The sequence below is a fragment of the Camarhynchus parvulus genome, chromosome 29 (genome assembly GCF_901933205.1).
Source record: "Camarhynchus parvulus chromosome 29, STF_HiC, whole genome shotgun sequence".
Taxonomy (NCBI): domain Eukaryota; kingdom Metazoa; phylum Chordata; class Aves; order Passeriformes; family Thraupidae; genus Camarhynchus; species Camarhynchus parvulus.
In genome coordinates, this window is record NC_044599.1 from 2,531,115 (window position 1) to 2,551,861 (window position 20,747).

The 20,747-nt window shown below is 57.0% G+C and overlaps 3 protein-coding genes across 7 annotated transcripts; 1 reads left to right on the top strand and 2 right to left on the bottom strand.

Annotated features, from left to right (window-relative positions):
• Nucleotides 1-421: 421 nt before the first annotated feature.
• SMAGP (small cell adhesion glycoprotein) lies at nucleotides 422-9,338 on the bottom strand. 5 transcript variants are annotated; one of them, XM_030967132.1, is made up of 4 exons: nucleotides 9,276-9,338; nucleotides 5,458-5,530; nucleotides 5,291-5,365; nucleotides 422-689 (listed from the first exon to the last, which is right to left on the bottom strand). In XM_030967132.1, exons 2-4 carry the CDS (start codon nucleotides 5,486-5,488, stop codon nucleotides 526-528), a joined length of 270 nt encoding a protein of 89 aa, XP_030822992.1. In that variant the 5' UTR covers nucleotides 5,489-5,530; nucleotides 9,276-9,338; the 3' UTR covers nucleotides 422-525. The 5 variants fall into 5 exon arrangements, with proteins under 5 accessions (XP_030822992.1, XP_030822994.1, XP_030822991.1 ...); XM_030967134.1 differs by lacking the exon at nucleotides 9,276-9,338 and adding an exon at nucleotides 8,947-9,002; XM_030967131.1 differs by lacking the exon at nucleotides 9,276-9,338 and adding an exon at nucleotides 7,907-8,039 and having other exon boundaries at nucleotides 5,458-5,640.
• A 352-nt stretch (nucleotides 9,339-9,690) lies between these two features.
• BIN2 (bridging integrator 2) lies at nucleotides 9,691-15,995 on the bottom strand. Its single transcript, XM_030967138.1, has 13 exons — nucleotides 15,901-15,995; nucleotides 14,381-14,461; nucleotides 14,242-14,296; nucleotides 12,996-13,090; nucleotides 12,814-12,909; nucleotides 12,627-12,734; nucleotides 12,455-12,540; nucleotides 11,617-11,692; nucleotides 11,255-11,337; nucleotide 11,072; nucleotides 10,763-11,002; nucleotides 10,155-10,556; nucleotides 9,691-9,883 (listed from the first exon to the last, which is right to left on the bottom strand). Exons 1-13 carry the CDS (start codon nucleotides 15,976-15,978, stop codon nucleotides 9,776-9,778), a joined length of 1,509 nt encoding a protein of 502 aa, XP_030822998.1. The 5' UTR covers nucleotides 15,979-15,995; the 3' UTR covers nucleotides 9,691-9,775.
• Nucleotides 15,996-17,430: 1,435 nt separating this feature from the next.
• On the top strand, nucleotides 17,431-19,209 carry LOC115914496 (chymotrypsin-like elastase family member 1). The gene is made up of 8 exons (XM_030967021.1): nucleotides 17,431-17,470; nucleotides 17,562-17,644; nucleotides 17,736-17,836; nucleotides 18,093-18,218; nucleotides 18,304-18,440; nucleotides 18,704-18,849; nucleotides 18,929-19,078; nucleotides 19,192-19,209. Exons 1-8 carry the CDS (start codon nucleotides 17,431-17,433, stop codon nucleotides 19,207-19,209), a joined length of 801 nt encoding a protein of 266 aa, XP_030822881.1.
• Nucleotides 19,210-20,747: the final 1,538 nt, after the last annotated feature.

Sequence of the window (20,747 nt, forward strand, 5' to 3'; positions counted from 1 at the left end):
CCCCACCTCCAAAAACTTTCAGCAGTTCCTCAGCTCTGGGATATTTCAGTGCATCCCCAACTCCAGGAAATTTGAGCAGATCCCTGACACCAGGGAATTCAGGTAACATCCTAACTCCTAAAAATCCATGTAGACCCCCAGCTCCAGGGGATTTAGGGAGATCACAAGCTCCAGGGGATTCAGGCAGATCCCAGCTCCAGTATATTTGGCAGAACCTCAACCCCAGGGAATTTAGGCAGGTTTCCAATTTAGGTGGGTCCCCAAATCCAGGGAATTTAGGCAGAACCCCAAAGCCAGGAAATGCAGGTAGAGCCCCAGGGCTCCAGCACCATTTAGGCAGATCCTCACGTCCAAATAATTTCAGCAGATCCTCAGCTCTGGGATATTTCAGTAGATCCCAGTCTCCAGGAAATTTGAGCAGATCCCCGATGCCAGGGAATTCAGGTAGCATCCTAACTCCTGAAAATTCGCATAGGCCTCCATCTCCAGGGAATTTTGGGACTTGTGTGGACCCCGGGCGTGTCCTTAGATAAAATATTCCTCCTTGTCCTTGGCCGGGGGCTCCTCCCGCGGGGCCGTGTCGGGCTCGGGCTGCTCGTAGGTGAGGTAGGAGCCCTGGTTCCGGTACAGGTAAATCCCAATCACCACCAGCACGGTCAGCAGGGTCAGGAACACCAGGGTGATCACCACTGCAGGGCAAGCACACGTGCGACAGGTGAGATGTATTGGAATAATTACCAATATTGCCGGACGGGACGTGCCTGAGCTTGTCTGGCTCTTGGTGCTTGACCAAAGGTGGCAACTGTGGTGATTTCAGCCCAGAGACACTTTTGGCTGGCTGGGTGTGTGGTGTTTCACCCCACAGACATTTTTGCCTGGCTGGGTGTGTGGTGATTTCACCTCAGAGAAACTTTTGGCTACCTGGATCAGCCCAGAGACACTTTGGGCTGGCTGGATGAGCCCAGAGACACTTTTGGGTAGCTGGATGTTGCAGCTGGGCACTGCAGACAAGTCCAGGCCTGCAGGAGCTCTGGTGGTGCTGGGATGGAGCTTCCCCCCATAACAGGGGCTGCTCCTCAGGTTTCCCTCTGTGGAGAAGCTTTAAGGCGATGGTGAAGGAAAGGAGTCGTTCTGATGGAGGGTTTGGATCCAGAGCTTTATTCTGGCCCACAGGCCTCTGAATGCAGCACCAGCTCCAACAGAACTCCCTGAGCCCGTGGTTGCTGCTCCTTTAACCCCGGGAGAGGGGCAGGGAAGGGGCAGAGAAGGGGCAGGGAGCCACCAAGCAGGGACAAGGGACAAAGGAGACCTGGATGGCCCAGTGCCCCCCTGGGTTACAGGGCGTCCTTTGGATCTGCCAATCACTTCTGGAATTCCAGGATTGACAGACGGTGCTGGGAGGGGAAAGGAGAGGGGACTGACACACCTGGGAGGGAATTATCATGGGAGGGACCCGAGGTTCTGAGGTAAACCCTGAAATCACAACACAACAATTTGTAACACAGCGCTCAGCAGGAATTTACAAACATCTGTTGCAGTGTGATGTCAGGGTTTGCCTCGGATACCCCGGGTCCCTCCCATGATAATTCCCTCCCAGGTGTGTCAGTCCCCTCTCCTTTCCCCTCCCAGCACCGTCTGTCAATCCTGGAATTCCAGAAGTGATTGGCAGATCCAAAGGACGCCCTGTAACCCAGGGGGGCATTGGGCCATCCAGGTGTCCTTTGTCCCTCCCCTCCTGTCCCTGCTTGGTGGCTCCCTGCCCCTTCCCTGCCCCTCTCCCGGGGTTCAAAGGAGCAGCAACCACGGGCTCAGGGAGTTCTGTTGGAGCTGGTGCTGCATTCAGAGGCCTGTGGGCCAGAATAAAGCCTCTGGATCCAAACCCTCCATCAGAACCGACTCCTTTCCTTCACCATCCCTTAAAGCTTCTCTGGCAGAGATAAACCTGAGGAGCAGCCCCTGTTATGGGGGGAAGCTCCATCCCAGCACCACCAGAGCTCCTGCAGGCCTGGACTTGTCTTCAGCAGCGCCCAGCCAGCCCAGAGTGTCTGTGGGGTGAAACACACACACCCATAGAGCCCAAGTGTCTGTGGTGAAACACCAACAGCCAGCCCAAAGTGTCTGTGGGGTGAAACACCACACACCCATAGCGCCCAAATCTTGTGGGGGAAAAACACCACACAAAAAAAAAAAAAAAACTTTTTTTGTGTGAAACACCACACACCCATAGAGCCAAAAGTGTCTGTGGGGTGAAATCACCACAAATCCCACAGCCAAAAGTGTCTCTGGGGTGAAACTCCACAGTTGCTGCTGTTTGGTTCAGCAGCAGGGCCAGACAAGCCAAGGCACGTCCTGTCCGGCTGTATTGGTAATTATTCCAGTATTGTAGCCAATTTGATTAATAAGGAGAATATATTCTGTGAAAAATGCGTATTTTATTATTGGCTTTTCGCAAATATTCAAATGAATATTACATGTGTTATGTTAGAAAGTGATGCTGTATTAATTCTCTTAAGCAGTGTGTTAAATATGGTTTTAGGTTATAACAAAATGTAAAAATAGAAACTGTGCTCTGTAGGATTCTTTTTTTCTAAAGAAAGGACTCACACTGAAATGGCAGCCACAGGACACCGAAATCTTTCAGAGAAAGAGAATTTATTGCTCCATTTTCAGGAGAAACGAACTCCTTTCTGCCTCACTCAGACAGGACGATGTCATTAGGATTCAAAGGAAGAAGCTGACACTGCGCAGACAGAATCCTGTGTTTGAATGCAATTTATGCATCATGCATGAGGTGTATGAATATGCAACAGGCTGTTGCTTTTAAGGGTTAATCCTCTGTTAACATGGGTCCTTTTTTGGGCTTATTTTTCCCAGAAAACGTACCCGGACTGTCTGTAACTCTTTGTTTTTATTGTCTCATATTGTCCTAATCCAAATTGTCCAAATTATTATCACACTAATTATATTGCTATTTTTATAACCATTTTATTCCTATTAAACTTGTAAAATTTTAAAAACAAGTGATTGGCGTTTTTTCACAATTCCATAATTAAAATACAATTGTGAAAAGGCCACAAGCAAAGCTCAGATCGGCGCTGACCCAGGCTGGCGGTGCTGGGTGACACAGGAGGGGCACTCTGGCTCCTCTCCTCTGGGCATCACCCACAGAAAACTCTCACAAACTCTTTTGGTACATTTCCAATCTTCGGGAAGGGTTTCTTGCTTTCTTATCATCGATCTTATCCTTTTAGCATCTTCATGAAGTTTTTCCTTTCTTGCCGCCGCTCTTGCTGAGAGTTTCCCCAAAAATGGTAAATAATTCACTTTGTTAGAGGAAAATCTCCTGCAAAATACATTCTAGGAGATACAGATTTATCTTATTGATGATGCACATTGAATGCATATTGCTGGAGTTTGGTCAGATGAATAATCCTGTGGAATTAACATTTCTGGAGATGAATATTCAGGCTGGGATTTTGGTGCATATCGCTGTGATCTCACCAGAGGTGAGAGGAATAGCGGACTTGTCTTTCCAAACCAGCTCTGGGTCTGCTAGGAGATAAAACCAGCACTGGGAGATAAAAAAAAACAATGGGAAGGATTCCACTGATGGATGGATGGAGAAAGAGATTTGCTTTTACAAATAAACTTTAGATTTGCTGATAAATGAAATTAGACATTGAAAGATGAAAGAAACAACGGGAAGAAAAACCCCCTAAATTCCATAAGAATTAAAATTAAAATGGAGGGTTGTACATTAAAGGGGAATCTTTGGTATCAGGTGTTCTGGGAAGTCTGAACCTCTCAAGCACCTCAGAAACGGGGAAAAAGAGAGGGAAATTGGGATAAAAAGGAGGCTGCATTCTCCAAAAATCTGAGAGACCCCAGGGGAATGCCCCGTGGCCTCTGCTTTTATTGGAATAAAGCAAAAGGACTCCTCTGGTTCCTTTTTGGACATAAACCTCTGGTGTTTGTGGATTAATTTTCCTAACAGAGGGAATTTCCTGAACCCTCCTTTGGTGTGCCAGGATTTTCATCAGGTGAGATTACTGTAGCCTCAGCAGGAATTGATACACATCATCTATTACAGCCTGCGATAATCTCGTCTGATGAAAATCCTGGCACACCAAAGGAAGGTTCGGGAAATTCCCTCTGGTGAGATCACAGCGATATGCACCAAAATCCCGGCCTGAATATTCATCTCCAGAAATGTTAATTCCACAGGATTATTCATCTGACCAAAGCCCAACAATATGCATTCAATGTGCACCATCGATAAGATAAATCTGTGTCTCCTAGAATGTATTTTGCAGATTTTCCTCTAACAAAGTGAATTATTTACCATTTTCGGGAAACTCTCAGCAAGAGCGGCGGCAAGAAAGGAAAACCTTCATGAAGATGCTAAAAAGATAAGATCGACGATAAGAAAGCAAGAAACCCTTCCCGAAGATTGGAAATGTATCAAAGGAGTTTGTGAGAGTTTTCTGTGGGTGATGCCCAGAGGAGAGGAGCCAGAGTGCCCCTCCTGTGTCACCCAGCACCGCCAGCCTGGGTCAGCGCCGATCTGAGCTTTGCTTGTGGCCTTTTCACCATTGTATTTTAATTCTGTTATAAATTCTCCTTATTAATCAAATTGGTTAATCCATTTATAACATAGCCTGTAATAGATGATGTGTATAAATTCATGCTGAGGCTACAGTAATCTCACCTGATGAAAATCCTGGCACACCAAAGGAGGGTTATATGAAATTCCCTCTGATGAGATCACAGCAATATTCACCAAAATCCCAGCCTGAACGAAATGTTAATTCCACAGGATTATTTGTCTGACCAAAGCCCAACAATATGCATTCAATGTGCACCATTGATAAGATAAATCTGTGTCTCCTAGAATGTATTTTGCAGGAGATTTTCCTCTAACAAAGTGAATTATTTACCATTTTTGGGGAAACTCTCAGCAAGAGCTGCAGCAAGAAAGGAAAGACTTCATGAAGATGCTAAAAGGATAAGATCAACGATAAGAAAGCAAGAAACCCTCTCCAAAGCTTGGAAATGTATCAAAAGAGTTTGTGAGAGTTTTCTGTGGGTGATGCCCAGAGGAGAGGAGCCAGAGTGCCCCCCCTGTGTCACCCAGCACCGCCAGCCTGGGTCAGCGCCGATCTGAGCTTTGCTTGTGGCCTTTTCACCATTGTATTTTAATTCTGTTATAAATTCTCCTTATTAATCAAATTGGTTAATCCATTTATAGCACAGGGCTCAGCCCCGGGGGGAGCGGGAGCCGCGGCCTCACCTGCGATCACGGCGGTGTCGGCGTCCTCATGGCCGGGCGGGGTGGGAGCCTTCCTCAGGTACGGCGTGGTCGGGTCTTCCTCGGGACAGGGAGAGAGGGGGGTCAGGGAGGGCTGAGCCGGGTGGAGAATGTGGGAAGAGCGAGGAGAGGCGGCTCCAGGTGCTCACCTGAGCTCAGGTGGGGCTGATCTCCCTCCATCGCATCGGCTCCTTCCAGGGGAAGATTTGGGGTCCTTCAGAGCTGCCAAAAACAGCGATAAAAGCGGTGAATTCCCACTCAGCGCCCCATCACCTGGGCTCAGGTGGGGCTGAGATCCCTCCTTCCAGGTGAGGCTCCGGGTTCCTTCGGCGCTGCCAAAAATAGGGATAAACGTCGTGATTTCCCCCCAAACCAACCCAAAAAGCGCCGCGCGAGGGGGGTGGCACAGCACCAGTAACGCACTGGAATTACTGAGGCTGGGGTCGCAGGCGGGGCAGGGAAGAACCAGTCCCTGGCTGGATTCACTCCCAAATTCTGAGACCTTCAAAGTGCCTGAAAGTCCTTGAAAATGCCCCAAACGCGGGGCCGGAGCTCGGGAATTGCCCGACCCACCTTGGCTGTGCCCGGTGGGGACCCCCGGAGTGTCCCGGCGGCGGCTCCGGGGCTCGGGGCCGGGCGGCTCCGGAGCGCGGGGGTTCCGTGACTCAGCGCGGTCGGAGCGAATCAAATCCCATTTGTTTGGGTTTTTTTAAAAAAAAGAGGAAATCGAGCGGCGGGAGCGGGGCAGGAGCGGGGCGGGGCCACGGCCGGGCCGGGAGCGGGAATTTGGGGTTGGGGGAGCCGGGAATTGGGGCTGGGGGAGCACCGGGAACTGGGGCTGGGGGAGCCGGGAATTGGGGCTGGGGCACCCCAGGAATTTGGTTTGGGGGACCCCGGAGTTGGGGCTGGGGAGGCGGGTTTGGGGGACCCCCGGGAGTTGGGGCTGGGGGAGGCGGGAATTGGGTCTGGGGGACCCCCGGGAGTTGGGGCTGGGGCTAGCCGGGAATTAGGTGTGTGGGGGAGGAGGCCGGGCTGGGGGAGCCGGGGCTGGGTGCTAGCGCGCCCCAGGAATTTGGTGTGGGGCGGGGTTGGGGCTGGGGGAGGGGGAATTGGGGTGGGGCCCCGGGAGTTGGGGCTGGGGGATGTCTGGGGAGCCCCGAGAACGGGGGCTGGGTGCTAGCCGGGAATTAGGTGTGTGGGGGAGGCGGGAATTGGGGCTGGGGGCGCTGGGAGTTAGGGTTGGGGTGCGGGTCTGGGGGATGGGTCGGGCGCCAGGAATTTGGTTTAGGGGAGCTGGGAATTGGGTCTGGGGGAGCCCCGGGATTTGGGGCTGGGGGGAGCCGGGAATTGGGGCTGGGGGGGAGCCCCGGGAGTTGGGGTTGGAGGAGCCGGGAATTGGGTCTGGGGGAGGTGGGAATTTGGTTTAGGAGAGCCCCGGGAATTGGGTCTGGGGTCCCCGGGAATTGGGTCTGGAGGCGCCGGGAATTGGGTCTGGGGTCCCCGGCAGCTCGGGCCGTTCCCGTTCCCGTCCCGCAGGGCTCAGGGAGGGGCGGCACCGAGCGGCAAAGCCGGGCTCGGGCTGGCAGCAGGCGCCTGCTCCTTAAACTCAGTTTTACTGAAAATCAGCTCCACTTTAAACCCAGCTTTAATTTAAATCCAGCTTTGCTTTAAACCTGGGTTTGCTGTAAGAGCAGTTCTGCTTTAAAACCAGCCCTGCATTAAACTTTGCTTTGTTTTAAGCCTGCTTCACTTTAAACTTTGTTTTGCTTTAAACCTTGTTTTGCTTTAAACCCAGCTTTGCTTGAAACCTAACTCTGCATTAATCCCAACTTTGTTTTAAACCTGATTTTGCCTTAATGCAGCTTTGCTTTAAACCCAGCTTTGCATTAAACCCGATTTTATTTCCAGCACAATTTTGCTTTAAGCCTGGTTTTATTTTAGTCCAGTCCTATGTTAAACCCAGCTTTTCTTTAAACTCATTTTGCTTTAAACCACCTTCACTTTAAGTCCAGCTTTTCATTAAACCTAGCTTTGAATTAAAGCTGATTTTGCCTTAAAACCAGCTTTCCTTTAAACTGAGTTTGCTTTAGACACGATTTTGCTTTAAACACAGATTTGCATTACATCCCGAGCTGCTTTAACCCCAGCTTTGTTTTAAACTCGGTTTTGCTTTAAACCCAGCTTTGAATGACACCAAGTTTTGCTTTAAACAGTTTCGTTTTCAATCCAGTTTTGCTTTAAATCCGGTTTTGCTTTAACCCAGCCCCTCATTAAGCCCGGCTTTGCTCTGAGGCTCCCCCAGCAGAGCTCTCCGGGCCTTTCCAAAGCCAGCCACGACTCCCCACGGAGCAGCTGCTGCTCCCGGGCGGCCTCAGAGCAAAAACCGGGATTAAATTCCCCGAAATAAACTGGGGTTTAAGACAAGAAGAGGAAAAGGCGCCGCTGGGTGGAACAGGGGCTGGGCTGAGCTTTGGGAAGGGTTTATTGGGAAGAGTCTGGCATTGCCAGTGAGGAAAACAAGCCAGTTCTGGGCCCCAGCACCCCAAAACCGCAACCCTGGGACCCACAGCGCCTGAGGATTGGGGTGCTGGGACTCACCAAAGGTTTAAGCCGAGTTTATCCGAGGGAAGGGTTTGATTTCCATCAAACCACACGTGGTGGTGGAAGGGGAGCTCCTCCTGCTCTCTCCCGGGACAGGGATGCTCCCCACGGATCCCTCCCTGCTCAGGCCTCGGGATCGTGGGGAGGAATCACCCAAACGCCGCGGGAAGGCCCCGGTGCTTCCCGAACCCCTCGGCATTTCTGGCAGTGCCAGGCCGGGATCCAGCCCGGAAAGGGGCGGGGGGCTGGCAGCGGCAGTGAATCATTCCCATCCCGATGGATTTAAATGTGTTTTTAAAACAGGGCTGTGAAAAACCCTCATCTTCCTCATTCCTGCGCTCCGGCCGAGCGGCTCCAGGGCCGTTCCCAAGGGAAACCCTGCCCGGCTCGGCTGCTCTGATCCCAAAAACTCCTTCCAGGAGCGCCGGGGATGCAGCTCCCCCATCCCCATTCCCATTTCCGTGCCCGTTCCCGGTGCGTGGATGACGGGAGAGGAGCGAACCGTCCTTACAGATTTGTTAGGGGTGCTCGGCAGCGCCTTTACAGCCCCCCCCATTCCCATTCCTATCCCCATTCCCGTGCCCCTTCCCCGTGCCTGGAGGACAGGAGGAGCAAACCGAGCCTACAACGATTTTTTAGGGGTGCTTGGGAGCACCTTTACAGCCCCTCCATTCCCATTCCCATCCCCATTGCCCTTCCCAGAGCCTGGAGGACGGGAGGAGCAAACCGTCCCTACAGATTTTTAGGGGAGTTGGCAGCGCCTTCACAGCCCCTCCATTCCCATCCCCATCCCCATTCCCGTTCCCGGTGTCTGGATGACGGGAGAGGAGCAAACCGTCCCTACAGATTTTTAGGGATGCTCGGCAGCGCCTTCACAGCCCCCCCACTCCCATTCCCGGCGGATGGAGGATGGGATCACCAAACCATCACCCCCGGCTCCTTTTGGGGTGCTCCGCAGCCCCTTTACAGCCACCCCGTCCCCTCCGCAGCGGGTGGATTGCGGAATTTGCTGCTCGCCCTCGATTCTTCTCCCTCACCTTGGGATGATCCCCTGGGAGCAGCACTTTGCTCCCCGTTTCCCCCTCAGCTTTCCTGCCGGATTTCCTGCTTTCAGCCTCTCCCTGTGGCAGGATCCGGCTTTTTCCTCCCCTCCCACCCCAAATCCCGCTGGAAAACGCCCGGCCGAGCCCCGACATTCCGGCCGAGCCCCAGTCGGGCCGCACACGCCGTCCCTCACTTCAGGGCTGCGGTGCCGCCGTGTCCGGATCCCTGTGCCTGGGATTTGCTCCCTGAAGCCCCCCAGGGCTCGGGAATTTCGGGAGGGGGGGACATCCCGGGATCCAGATCCCTCTCCTGCAGTTCTTACCTGCCGGCACCATGTGCGGCTCCAGGTGAAGGTGTTGCCCAGGTGAAGGCGTTGCCCTTTTCCTACCTCACCTTTCCAGTTCGGCTGGAATGAGGATCAACCCCCCCGGGATCCCTCCCCCGTTTAACCCCTCGCTGGCTGCGGGGCAAACCCATCATCCCGGAGATTGGGGGAATTCTGGATCATGGGAGGGGAAAATCGGGGTGTTTTGGGGGGTTTTTGGAATGACAGCGCATTTTCCGGGAGCTGGTGGAACAGGCTCGACGCCTTTTCCCTGAGTCACGGGTGTTGGAGTGGGGGAGAGAGTGAAACCCCCACCCTCCCCCCCTACACTCCTCAGCCACCCCAAATCCGCCGGCGGGGTCCCCCCGGACCCCTCCGCAATCCCAGATGGAGATTTGGGATTTTTCCACCTTTTCCATCTTTATTTCGGACGGGATGGGGGCTGGAAAATACTTTCTGGGGGATGAATTTGGGGAAGAAGCCACATTTCCCTGGGATCAGAGGGCGCTGAGGAACTCGGGGGGATCCTGGGGGGAGTCTGCAGCACCTGAGGGGTCCCGGCTCGTGTCCTGGCTCGTGTCCGGCTCTGGCGTCCCGGAACAGCCCTGGGAGAGACACGGGGGTGACACTGGCACCTCGTGATTCCATTGAATCCCACCCAAAAGGGACCGAGCCCCGCGCCCGTGGCAGCCGCCTGGCTTGGGGGTCCAGGGGGGCACCTGCGGCAGAGGGTGTCCCACGGGCTGGCTTTGTCCCCGGGGCCGCTCCCGTGTCTCCACATCCCTCCCGGGTGTCCCAGGCCCGGAATCCCCCTGGGTTCGTTCCTCGCTCCCACCCCGGCGCCCCCCAGAACCTTCCCACCTGAGTCCCGCGCACCTCTGGCTCGACATCCGCCGCCTCCGCGCTGTCCCCGGTGTCCCCGCGCTGTCGCCGCTCACCGCCGTGCTGGCACGGCTCCCGGGGACACGCCGGTGCCGCCGCGGGGCCGAGGACACGGCAGGGGACGGCTGCGGCGGGGGACGGCGACACCGCGGGCCGTGCCCGACCCTCCGCCCTGGGGGCCGTGCTGTCCCCTGCCGTGCCCGCGGCTGTCCCCGGCGCTGGTGGCAAGGCGCCAGCGGCCTGGGCGATGGCCTCGGATAAAATCAGTGACGCCAGGGAGGTGGCGATGCCCTCGGGCCCCCCCTGCGCCTCGCTGTCACCCCCCGGCTCCGCGGCTGTCGCCGATGGCTCCTGACCAGGATACAGAGAGTCGGGGCCGGAGATGGGCTCCGGGGGCTCCTCGCTGGACACCGACCCTGTCACCGCTGTCCCCTGCTCCGGGGGCTCCTCGCTGGACACCGACCCTGTCACCGCTGTCCCCTGCTCCGGGGGCTCCTCGCTGGACACCGACCCTGTCACCGATGCCGCCTGCTCCGGGGGCTCCTCGCTGGACACCGACCCTGTCACCGATGTCCCCTGCTCCGGGACGCGCGCGCCGGGGCGGGCTCCTCGCTGGACACCGAGGCCGTGTCCAGGGAGCCCCCGCTGGCGGGCGAAGCCGGGGGGGGCCCGGGGGACACAGCCCCCAGCTCCGCGGGGATGGCGGTGTCGGTGTCGGTGGCGGCGCCGCCCCCGCCGGGGGACCCCGGTGTCACCTCCGCGTCCAGCACGGGCGCCTTGTCCGGGCAGGGGAACATGGCCGGGGGGCTCACGGGCGCCGAGATGACCAGAGAGCGCGATTGCTGGGGGGGACAGAAGGGTTCAATTTGGGGTTCATCCTCGGGGAGTCACCATCCCAGCTTGCAGGGGACACTTCCCCATCCAGCAGGACCCCGATAATTCCCCAGGCCCACCAAGAAGCACCTTCAGCCCATCTTTGGCAGATGCTCACCCACCCCAGGACTGTGGGACTGGAACATCCATCACATTTGTGGGCGCTGGGGGCCAAAATGTCCCCTCAATCTCCACTGACCCCTCATGTCCCCGGGTGTTACCTGGGGACACCTTTGATGATGAACACCTTGCTTGAGTGCTGCTTCTCCAGTTTGCTCATCACCTCGTACAGGTCCCGGTTGAGCTGGGGAAGGGGCACATAGAAACACTTCAGGGATCCCCCCAGGTGCCCCCCATCACCCGGGGGCTCAGCAGGGCCTCCAACACCTGGGGAAACCCCAAACACCCTCGGGCTGCTCTGAATGAATGAATGAAATGAAGAGCAAGGACCCTGGAGAGGCAGGGAACAGCGCCGGCATGGACACCTGGGGACTCCTGGGGACACCTGGGGACACCTGGGGACATCTGGGGACACCCGAGGATGCCGGGGAGCAGGGGAGGTGTTTTCGGGTGCCTTCCCCACCTTGCTCATCTCCTTATAGAAGACGTCACGGAGGTTGGAGATGTTCTGGAAAACGGTGACGTAACAGGCGAGGCGGCTGTGGGGGAGAGGGAGGGGTCTGGGCGTGCCCCACGATGTCCCATGGAGGGGACACCGGAGGGGACACCGGAGGGGTCTGGGGGTGCCCCACGATGTCCCACAGAGTGGTCTGGGGGTGCCCCACGATGTCCCACAGAGTGGTCTGGGCGTGCCCCACGATGTCCCACGGAGGGGACACCAGAGGGGTCTGGGGATGCTCAGCCACCTCCCACCCATTCCCCCCGCTGAATCCCCAGCTCCGTGGGCCCCTCTCGGAAGGGGAATGTCCCCTCAGGGCCACCCCATGGATGCCGCGGAGCTGCCACCTCCCACTGTCACAGGCCCCCGTGGCCGATGTCCCCCCAGGACTCCCGATGTGTCCCCAGGGTGGACCTTGAGGAGAGACCCACGCAAGTTCTTCCCTGCATGGGGGGACCTCCCCCACCTGATGGCACCCATGCCCCGCCTGTGCCCCCCAGCCCCACGACGTCCCCCTGCCCCACGATGTCCCCCAGCCCTACAATGTCCCCCCACTCCTGACGTGTCCCCCAGCCCCACAATGTCCCCCATCCTTGCCATGTCCCCCAGCCCCACAATGTCCCCCAGCCCCCTGGTCTCTGATGTCCCCAAGCCCTTGCGGTGTCCCCCAGCCCGATGACATCCCCACCCTACCCCCCGGTGACCTCCATGCCTGTGATGTCCCCAAATCCCCGCAGTGTCCCCCAGCCCCCCGCACGTCCCCGAGCCCCCGCAGTGTCCCCAGGCCTGTGACAGCCCGTACCTGCCGTACAGGACCGGCAGCTCCTCCCGCAGGTCCCTGTTCAGCTCCTCAAACACCGCCTGGGCTCTGTTGAACTCCTCCTCGGCCTGCGGGGAGGGACGGGGGGGTCGCGGCTTTGTCCCCACGGCCGGGGGACTATCCCCACGCGGGGGCTGTCCCGGGGAGTCCCAACCTTGGCGATTTTGGCCTCGTCCTTTTTCTTGGCGCTCTGCAGAGCCTCCAGGTGGTGCCGGGCGCTGTCGTAGTCCACGAGTTTTCGGCCCCGCTTGGCGATGCGCTCCTGCGGGGGGGGACAGGTGAGCCAGGACCCCCCAGTGCTCCCGCTGTCCCCAACCCCGCCCAGCAGCACAGCGAGGCACCTTAAAGTCCCCGAACTGAGCCAGGTAATTCTCCATGAGCCGCAGGGCTTGGTCCACCAACTTCGCCTCGTAGTCCTCCCACAGGAGGTCATTGCTCTGCGGGGACAGGGACAGCAGTGACAGCCGGGACCCTCCAACCCCCCCAGGCTTCACGGGGACCCTTGGGGACACTCGGGGCTCACGTCGGCGATGGCCCGGAGCTCCTCGTGCCCGTCCCACTCAGGGCTGTAAATCTCCTGCAGCGTCTCGGCCACTCTGCGGGAGCTCTCGTGCATCACTGCGGGCACAGACACCCGGCATGATCGTCATCATTGTCACTGTCATTGTCACTATCATTATTATTATCATCATCATTATTATTATCATCACTATCGCTATCATTGTCACTATCACTATCACTATCACTATCACTATCACTATCACTATCATCACTATCACTATCACTATCATTATTCTTATCATTACCATTGTCATTATCATTAATCCTGTTCGTTATTAATGTATTCACTTCTGTCTGTTGTTGTTTATTAGCCCGGGTGTGTTATTATAAATTATTTATTGTCTCTATTATCCCATATATACACAATATATAACATATGTATTATCTGTTTTTCCAATTAATATATTATATATCATATATATCTCATATATATTTATTATCTATTATCCCACATACAGTATTTATTATTATTATTTTATTAATATTATCAATAATAATTAATATAGCATCGTTATATTATTCCTTGATATCATTTATATTAATAGTATTGATTTACTATTAATACTATTATATAAATAATATTTATTATTAAATAGTATTGATTTATTAATATATAATTATTTATTTATTATTAATAGCATTTACTTATTATTTATTACTTATCATTCATTATTTATTATTTATTATTTATTATTTATTATTTAGTATGTATAGTGTTTATTATTTATTGTTTATTATTACCAGTATTTATTATTATCATTATTTTATCTTTAATATAGTTTTAATATCTATTATTTTTATCTCTTCATTATTTCTCTATTATTTTTATCTCTCTATCATGTTTATCTCTTTAATATCCCATATGTCTTTAATGCATAATGAGATATAAAAAATTATATTGGATATGTCATATATGTAAGATATAGTAAGATATATAATATATATCTCATCTATATTATCTATTATCCCATGTATAGTATTTTTATTGACTATTTTCTCTTTATTATCCATTCATAGCTTACAATCAATTATTCTCAGTATTTATTTTTATTTATTCTTTCTTTTGATTGAACACTGATTTTTAATGAATAATCCATTTATTGTAGCACGATTTATTTCTTCTGCTATTCCTGATTTATTATCCCGACTCTGCCCCGGGTCCCTCCCATTCCCGGCTCTCCCGGGGCCATCCCGGGTCTCCTCCTCACCTCTCACAGCTCCCACGAACCCCTTGAGCTCCTTGTAGAGCTTGTGACCCTCGTTCTGCAAAACACGGCGGCGAGGGGGTGGTCAGGGCTGTCCCCAATGTCCTCGGTGTCCCCAATGTCCCCAGTGTCCCCCTGTCACCTGCTGCAGCTGGAAGTTGTAGGCGCTCTGCTCGAACTGCTCATCCTTGGTTTCCACCGTTTTGCCCAATTTTTGCAAAACCTGTGATGGGGAGCGAGGGGAAGAGGCTCCCACCACACCCCGAGGGCCCCGGGCTGTGCCCCCAAAACCCCCCTGAGGGGGTGCCGAGGAGCCAGCGGGGCAGGATTAATGTGGAAATGCAAAATTTCACTGCATCCCTCAGTGCTTTTATTTCTTTCAGGAAAACAGTGAATTTTTGGGTGCCAATCTACCTCCCACCCTAAACCCTGCGGGTGCAGTCCATCCTCCCACCCTAAACCCTGTGGGTGCAGTCTTGTGCATCCCAAAACACCGCAGGCCCTGCCTGTGGGGCACAGGGGACACCATGAGGAGGATGAGGAGGCTGGGTGGGGCAGATTCGGGGTGTCCAGGCTGAACCTCCTGGGAAGAGGCTGAGTCTGGACTTGGGCAGCTTTGGGGTGTCCAGGAAGAGACTGAGCTCCCCTGGGAAGAGGCTGGGGCTGGCATGAAGGGGTTTTGGGGTGCCCAGGAAGAGGGTGACCCTCTGGAAAATGGCTGAAGCCAGATGGGGGGAAATCCAAGGTGTTCAGGAAGAGGCTGAACCCCCCGGGAAGAGCCTGGGTCAGGCAGGAGGGACTTTTTGGGTGCCCACAAACAGCTTGAACCCCACAGGAAGGGGCCAGGGGCTGGGAGCAGGGAGCTTTGGAGTGTCCAGGAAAAGGCTGGGGCTGGGTCAGAGGGAGATTTGGGATGTCCAGGAAGAGGCTGGGGCTGGGTCAGAGGGAGATTTGGGATGTCCAGGAAGAGGCTGGGGCTGGGTCAGAGGGAGATTTGGGATGTCCAGGAAGAGGTTGGGCCCCCTGGGAACAGGCCAGAACCAGCTGGGAGGGAGATTCGCAGCGTGCAGGAAACAGCCAGAGCCTGGCCTGGGATGATTGAGCCGTGGGAAAGCCAAATTTAGCACCGAGCCCCGGCCAGGAAACCCGGCAGGGTGAGGGTTTGAAAGGGGTCTTTGTGTCACCCCAAAAGGGGAGTCACAGCTACTTTTAGGGGAGAGGAAAGGAAAGAGGCCCCCCCAAAGCAGCTGAGAATTGCCGTTTCCGCAGCCCTTCCCCCTCGCTTCCTGTGGGCCCCTGCTGATCTCTCCAACGCTCCTGGGACCCCCGGCCACGCTGGGTCCTGCTGGGGGCCCCCAGTGCCAGCCAGCCCAGGGACCCTGTGCCACCAGCCCACAGCCCCCCATAACCCCTGCAAGGCGTTTTGGGTGGAGAACCCCCCACCATGAGAGAAGCCACAGTGTCTTGGGGAGCTCTGGGAGATGCCATCCCCCAAATCCTTGGAGCAACGATGACATTGAGCCAGAAACCCCCAAACTCCAACCCTGTGAGCACCCAAAGGTGCTGAGCTGTGCCCTTTGGGCCACCCCAGGAGTGATGAGTGGGGAGAGAAGGACAAACCCAGTCACAGGTGGGATGTGGGGGTGGGTGGCACCTCGGTACCTTCTCCTGGGCGCGGCTGAAGCGTTTCTGGACCTGCCTGGCGAAGAGCCCGGCGCTGCCGCCCCTGCCCTCGGCCATGGCCCCGGCGCGGCCCCGGTGCGGCCCCGCAGCTGCCGTTGGAGGCTTCTTCTGCAGGAAGTTGGAGGCGAGGCCAGGCAGCATCCGCTGCGCACCCCGGAACCCCCAAACCCCCAAAAGGCTCTCCAGGAACCCGGCCGGGCCACAGGGCTGGGGGGCCGTGGAGGATGCAGCTGGGAGGGACACACAGGGATCATCAGGGCAAATCCCGGCCCTGCGCAGGGCAATTCCAAAAGGTCACTGATGGCAAAACCCCAGGGTTCAAGGTTGTTGTCAAAAAGGTCTCTGAATTCCTCCTCGGATCGTGGAATAACCAGAGGTGAAAGGGGCACAAAAGGATGATGAAGGAAACCTGTTGGTTCTGCAAAGGACAATGCCAAGATCCCCAAAATTCAGGAGTGTTGTCCAAGTGCTCCCAGATGTCCAGACTCATGGAATCATGAATACCCTGAGGTGAAAGAGAACCACAGGAAAATAAGAATTGCGGAGCATGGGAGGTGGATAGGACACAAGTTGTGTGTCCAACACTTGTCCCAGCACAGAACAATCCCAAAAGCCTCAGTAATTCACAAATCCTACTTTTTTACCCAAAAAAATGAGTATACAGCCCTTTGTGCCACAGCTGGGGGTTCAGCTTTCCCTTGGGGTGTCCCAGTGTGGGGCAGAGCCATTGCCGCTGTCCCTCACCGTGTGCCCTTGGTGCTGATAGAACAAACATGGAATTAGTTGGAAATGGTGCTCCTGGGAAGTTTCGTGTTTTCCTTGGGAATAAATGCAGAACTGCAGCAGGTGCTTTATTCCCATCACTTTTTCTGACCTGGTGGAGCCCATGACCGCTGTGATCCCAAGTGCCAAGGCCTGTGCCTCAAGGGCCAATGTTCCTCACCAAAACAATCTCCATTTGGAGCTCGAGGGGGACAAAATGACAGAGTTTTGGCCAAAACTCCAGGCTTTCTTTCAAACCCTATCTCTGCTTCCTCCTGCCCCAACCTCAGGCCCCAGGGAGCCCCGGCCCTGCTCCAGCGCCGGCTGTGCCTGGGACTTGGGGAGGGGCTGGTGGTTGTGCCCCGTTTGTGCCTCGATTTCCCCATCCCGGCGCCAAAGTGGCTCCACTCAGATGTTGGATCAAGCGCCGGGAACCATGCCACGAACCGAGGCCAGGCAGAGGTGCAGCCAAGGCCTCTTGGGGCTGAGAGGGGACCCAGCGGTGACACGGCTCGGGGACAAGGGGACACGAGGTGCCAGCGCAGGGCAGCGTCTCCCTGGGCTGCAGCGCCTAGGGGGGCTCGGGCCGTCCCTGGGCTGCCCGGGGACCGAGTGTGCTTTGGCACAGGGGCCAAGGCCGCTCGGCGGGGCCGCGGCACCTGCTGCCGTTCCCGCGCCGCCTCCCGCCGCCCCGTTAAAGCGCCCGGGGCCGGCGCTCGGTCCCACCGCGGACAGCGCTCCACCATGATGCTGCAGCTCGTGCTCCTCGCCGCGCTCGCCCTGTGCGGTGAGTCCCGCCCGGAGCCTTCGGCCTCGGCACCCCCGAAAGCCCCGTTGAGCCGAGGCCGTGGGGACTGACGCCGTCCCTCTGTCCCCAGGGCGCTGCTCCGAGCTGGATCTCGATGGCATGCAGCGGGTGGTTGGCGGCACCGAGGCGCGCTCGCACTCCTGGCCCTCCCAGGTGGGTCCTGCCGGGCGTCCCAGGGCCGGGCCCGGGGCTCTCCCCGCCGGACCCCCGGCCAGCCCCGGGCCGTGTCTCGCCCCCTCTCCAGATCTCCCTGCAGTATTACTCCAGCGGCGGCTGGCACCACACCTGCGGGGGCTCCCTCATCCACAGGAACTGGGTGATGACCGCTGCCCACTGCGTGAACAAGTGAGCGGGCCGGGGACGCCTCCTTCCCCTCGCCAAAGTTCCTTTTCCCCCCGAAACCCTTCCAAGCAGAAATCCCGGCTGCCCCAAGCACCAGAGCAGCCGCCCTCGGAGGGCTTTTGGCCTCCTCCTTTTTGGCACGGCCCCCACGGGGCTTCTCTGGGAGCGTCCTGTTCCCGCTCGGAGCCTCCCGGAGCAGCTCCCGCTCGGGCTGCCCGCAGCTCGGCGCTGACGGAGCGTTTGTGCGCCTTGCCGCCAGCAACCTGCAATACCGCGTGGTGGCCGGCGAGCACAACCTCTACAGCAGCGACGGCACCGAGCAGGTCTTCAGCGTCAGCAGGATCGTCGTCCACCCCTACTACAACAGCAACAACGTGGCCGCAGGGTAACGCCCTCGGAACGGGGGACCTGGGGGGAGCCCGGCCGGGCTTCGGGGGGTCCTTGTAACATCCTCTCCCTCCCTCGGGCAGCTACGACATCGCCCTGTTCCGCCTGAGCAGCTCGGCCACCCTGAACAGCGCCGTGCAGCTGGCGGTGCTGCCCCAGGAGGGCACCATCCTGCCCAACAACTACCCCTGCTACATCACGGGCTGGGGCCTGACCCGCAGTGAGTGACGGGTCCCCCCCGACCCAAATCGCCCCCGCAGCGGCCAACGCAGGCAGCCGCGGCGGCGCCCGGAGCCCGGGACGGCCCCGGGAGGCTCCGCTCGGGGCTGCGCCCGGGGCTCGCAGGTGCCCAGCGCCGGCCGGGGCCGCGCCGAGCCCCGGGGCACGGACGGGGCCGGAGGGGCTGCGCGGGGGCGCGGGCTCTGCTTTGCCGGGCCGTTCCGCGGCTCCGAGGCGGCGCTGACCGGCGCCCGCTCCCCGCAGCCAACGGGCAGCTGTCCAGCGTCCTGCTCCAGGCCCAGCTGCCCGTCGTGAGCTACCAGATCTGCTCCAGCGCGTCCTACTGGGGCTCCACCGTCAAGAACACCATGGTGTGCGCCGGCGGCGACGGCGTGCGCTCCGGCTGCCAGGTGCGCCCGCGGCCCCGCGCCGCCCCCGCCGCCCCCGGCGCCCCCGCAGCCCCGGCTTACGCCGCTCCTCGCTCCGCAGGGCGATTCCGGCGGGCCCCTGCACTGCGCCGTCAACGGGCAGTACCAGGTGCACGGCGTCACCAGCTTCGTGTCCAGCCAGGGCTGCAACGTCGCCCGCAAACCCACCGTGTTCACCCGCGTCTCCGCCTACATCTCCTGGATCAACAGCGTAAGGCGGCCGGGCCGGGCCGGGCCGGGCCGGGCTCAGCCCCGGCGCTCTCGGGGCACCGCTGCGCCCGCCCCGGCCCCGCGCGGCTCAGCCCGGCCCTTCCTCCCTTCCAGGTCATCGCCCAGAACTGAGCCCGGCGGGACAAGCGCTCGCTGCCCCTCGCCCACGGACACCCCCTCACTCCCCCGCGCCGCGCTCCGGGCTTCTCGCCCCCGAGCCGGCCTCAATAAAATCTCTCCTCCCGTCTCTGAGCCTCCGCGCTGCCTTTGCTCGCATCCGCCCGTCCTTCCTCCTCCCGCCCGCCATCCTCTTCCCCACCAGCTCCCGCACCGGCCCTTCCCCGCCTCCTCCTCTTCCTCACTCCTCACGGAACAGCCCTGCAGAGCAGGAGCTGCCTCCGAGCTCTCGGGGCAGCCCCAGCGCCTGTGGGCTGCTGGAAAAGGGCGAAATGCTGCAAATCCTCTTCCTGGGCTCCAAGGAAATTGCCCCCGGGAGAAAAGGAGGCTCAGGGGGGACCTTCTGTCTCTCCACAACTCCCTGGCAAGAGGGGACAGCCGGGGGGTCGGGCTCTGCTCCCAGGGAACAGGGACAGGAGGGGAGGGAAGAGTCTCAAGCTGTGGCAGGACAGGCTCAGGTTGGACATCAGGAAGAATTTCTTCATGGTGCCTTTGTTTGAAAAGGTTTCTGCTGAGGAAGGCAGGAGCCTCACCTGAAATGGAAAATGTTAACTCCCTCCAAATTATTATAATTTTGAAATTAAGGGACTCTCAGGCAAAGATATGGGAGTAGGAATAACAGTTCTTTTTAAGGAAATTTTTAAAAAATGAAAAAGCCATAATAGAAAACAACAGCCAGAGTGAGAACATGCCCTGCCCCCCTGTGTGTCAGGGGGTGGCACAGCCCCATCCCATGGGGGCTCAGCCCTCCTGCAGTGCCAGCTGTGCTTCTGCTGGAGCAGGGATCCTGCACAAGGGGGGAGTTTTCCTCTGCAGCTCCAGGGCTGCTGCCGATGGGCCTGGGCTCCCTCTGGCAATGCAGGGCAGCAGAAAGCTGCTCCTCTGGCAATGCAGGGGGCAAAGGCTGCTGTGCTGCTCCAGGCTCAGATTGGATCCAGGTAGGAATGCTTGGCTCCTCCCCTGGGCGCAGCATCTCCCCATGGGATGATGGAATTTGATCAGCCCTGCAGGACACTCACTGGCCCATGAACAAAAGATAATTAATAATTAATGGCCCATGAACAGATGATAATTAATGGCCCGTTAAGAGAAGATATCTCCTGGAGGGAGGATTGGCTGTGGCAGAGATAAAGAAAACTGCCCAATGAACAGAAGATAACTGCCCCACCTCTGACAGATGGGAATTGAATACACACCCGCAGACACATCTTACCACCTAAGACACACGGACAGAGTGTTTGGCCATTGGCAGGGGCTGCCCGGGGAGGTTTGCAGTGCCCATCCCTGGAGATGTCCAAGGAAGGCCTGGATGTGGCACTCAGGGCTCTGGGCTGGGGACAAGGTGGGGATTGGGCACAGCTGGGACTCGATGGTCTGGGAGGGCTTTTCCCACCTCAGGGATTCTGGGATTCTGTGCCTGGTGTGTTGAGGAACAGCTCCGTTTGTGGGTGAGATGAAGGTTGAGCTCTGGGTGCTACAAGAGGCCGTGAGCT